The following is a 2,024-nucleotide window of genomic DNA, read 5'->3' as shown; positions in this document are numbered from 1 at the left end:
GTGGCCAAAATATAAAATAAGATACAATTGTAATCTAATACGTCCAGGGGGGGGGGGGGGGGGGGGGGGGGAGAGAGAGAGAGAGAGAGAGATGGGATGATCCATGTCACAAACATCTGTGCAAATCATTGAGTTTTGGAAAAACGCCTGTGGCTGACTGGCTGGCTGACTGACTGCAGATTCTAATCTAAACTATGGCACTTTGTAGCGAATGTGAATAAACACACACACACACACACACACACACACACAACCGTGCACCCTCGTAAACGACCCAGTTTGACCCCTGTGGTCTGATGATTCTTTGAGGAGAGCGCAACCAACCAAAGCCGCTTTCCCAGACCTGCTCAAGAAACCTCCGTGCTAAAACATACCCAAAATATCCCAGACTGTGTGTTTCTGCATACTTGGCTGCTGTGTCGCAAGACAAATTTCAGTGTGAACTGACAATAAAGTACTATATCTTATCATATCATATAATTTCATCAAGAATCCTCCGTGCTAAACATCATTTCATCAAGAACCCCCCCCCCCCCCTGCCCTCTTTGATCTGCTATAGCCTGGTCCAGCATTAGAGGAGAAGAATACATCAATTAGAAATGAGAGAGAGAGAGAGAGACACAGAGAGAGAGAGGCGATGAGTCCATATCGCTCTGTGAGGTCCGTCTGTTTACTGATGTGTTGTTAAAAAGAGCAAACAATAGATAATGATGATGCCGCTCTGCCTCCCCCCCCCCCGACTCATTGTCCTGTCATCTCTATTCGGTCTGTCGGTCTATTAGACTCTTTCTTTTTCTCTCTTTTTCTTTCTTTTTTTCTCCTCCACCACCCACATATCTCTCTCTCTCTCAATTTCAGTTAAACATACTATTCTGCATACTCATACTGTACTGCAAAAATAAAGTGTTCTTTCTCTCTCCCCCCCAGGAGGCTGCTGGGCATCATCACAAAGAAGGACATCCTCAAACACATGGCCCAGATGGCCAACAGAGACCCCGACTCCATCCTCTTCAACTGAGCCCTCTGGAGGTCCGGCTCATCCCTCTCCTCACCCACTCCTCTCGTCGCCTGTCCCTCCGTCCGTCCGTCCCCCTCCTCCTCCCCCCCCAAATAAAACCTCCTCCGACCGCTGGAGAACGATGGACACAGAGCCACCAGCACGGACGGGACGGGACAGACGGGACGGGACAGGACGGGACAGGACGGGACAGACGGGACGGGACAGGACGAAAATGCACTTTCATTTTGTATGATTACTTTTGTTTTTTCACTCCTCCGGTATTTCCACGGAGGACGGTGACAGTATGGACTAAAAGACTTCACGTCGTGAACCAAGTGGAGCTTCAAGTGTAGTATATTATATATTTTTTTCTATATCTATAGTATATTGATGTGAATGAATGAATTGGACGTTGGTATGTATGTCGGGAGGACTATCGTTTCGGTAAGAGGTTGGGCGTTATTATGCGCTTGGTTCTCAAAGGTTGGCCCGGGGGACCACCCAGGGGGTCCAAATGATCCTCCACGGGTCTGGAACTGATCCCAAAGATTAATAAAATCACTTGGACCCTCGGTGGGACCCTCGGTGGGCCCTCGGTGGGCCCCAGACCGACCGTTGAGAAACGGTGCTGTACAGAGAGTCAAGAGGTCGACTCAACACTCCGACGACCCACATACGGACGGACGGACGGGCGGACGGACGAGATGAGCTGACTGACGATGGGCGAGTTGGCACGACGGGTACTTTCCAGTAAGCCTGATCTGTATGGCGTGGCCGGTGTCTGTGCGCTGCCAAATAGCTGATCTACAAGCTCTACACAACGACGCCGTGCTGTGAGCAATGCGTTGGGGGCGGGGCGACACCGGTACCACAACAAGGTCATAACATCAACCAGGCCTTAAACCGTCTCCGAGTTCAGAGTCGATGGAATATGTAGCATACACTCCACTGACGTTTGTTTTCCATTGTCACCTGTTCATTGACTGGCAGAGTTTGGCCACCCATCGACTGGCCGAGTTTGGCC

General features: G+C 50.1%; 1 protein-coding gene across 1 annotated transcript in view; it reads left to right on the top strand.

Moving 5' to 3' along the window:
• LOC310875577 (H(+)/Cl(-) exchange transporter 5-like) overlaps window positions 1-1,169 on the top strand; it is a 63,888-nt gene extending 62,719 nt beyond the window's left edge. Inside the window, 1 exon segment of the mRNA XM_083788859.1 lies at window positions 928-1,169. Within this exon segment, the coding sequence (XP_083644985.1) occupies window positions 928-1,018 (91 nt within the window). The 3' untranslated portion in view covers window positions 1,019-1,169.
• Window positions 1,170-2,024: the final 855 nt, after the last annotated feature.

The sequence above is a fragment of the Protomyctophum parallelum genome (assembly GCF_964188405.1).
Source record: "Protomyctophum parallelum genome assembly, chromosome: 18".
Lineage (NCBI taxonomy): Eukaryota > Metazoa > Chordata > Actinopteri > Myctophiformes > Myctophidae > Protomyctophum > Protomyctophum parallelum.
Note: the sequence above shows the minus strand (reverse complement) of the source record. Positions and strands in the feature narration are given on the sequence as shown.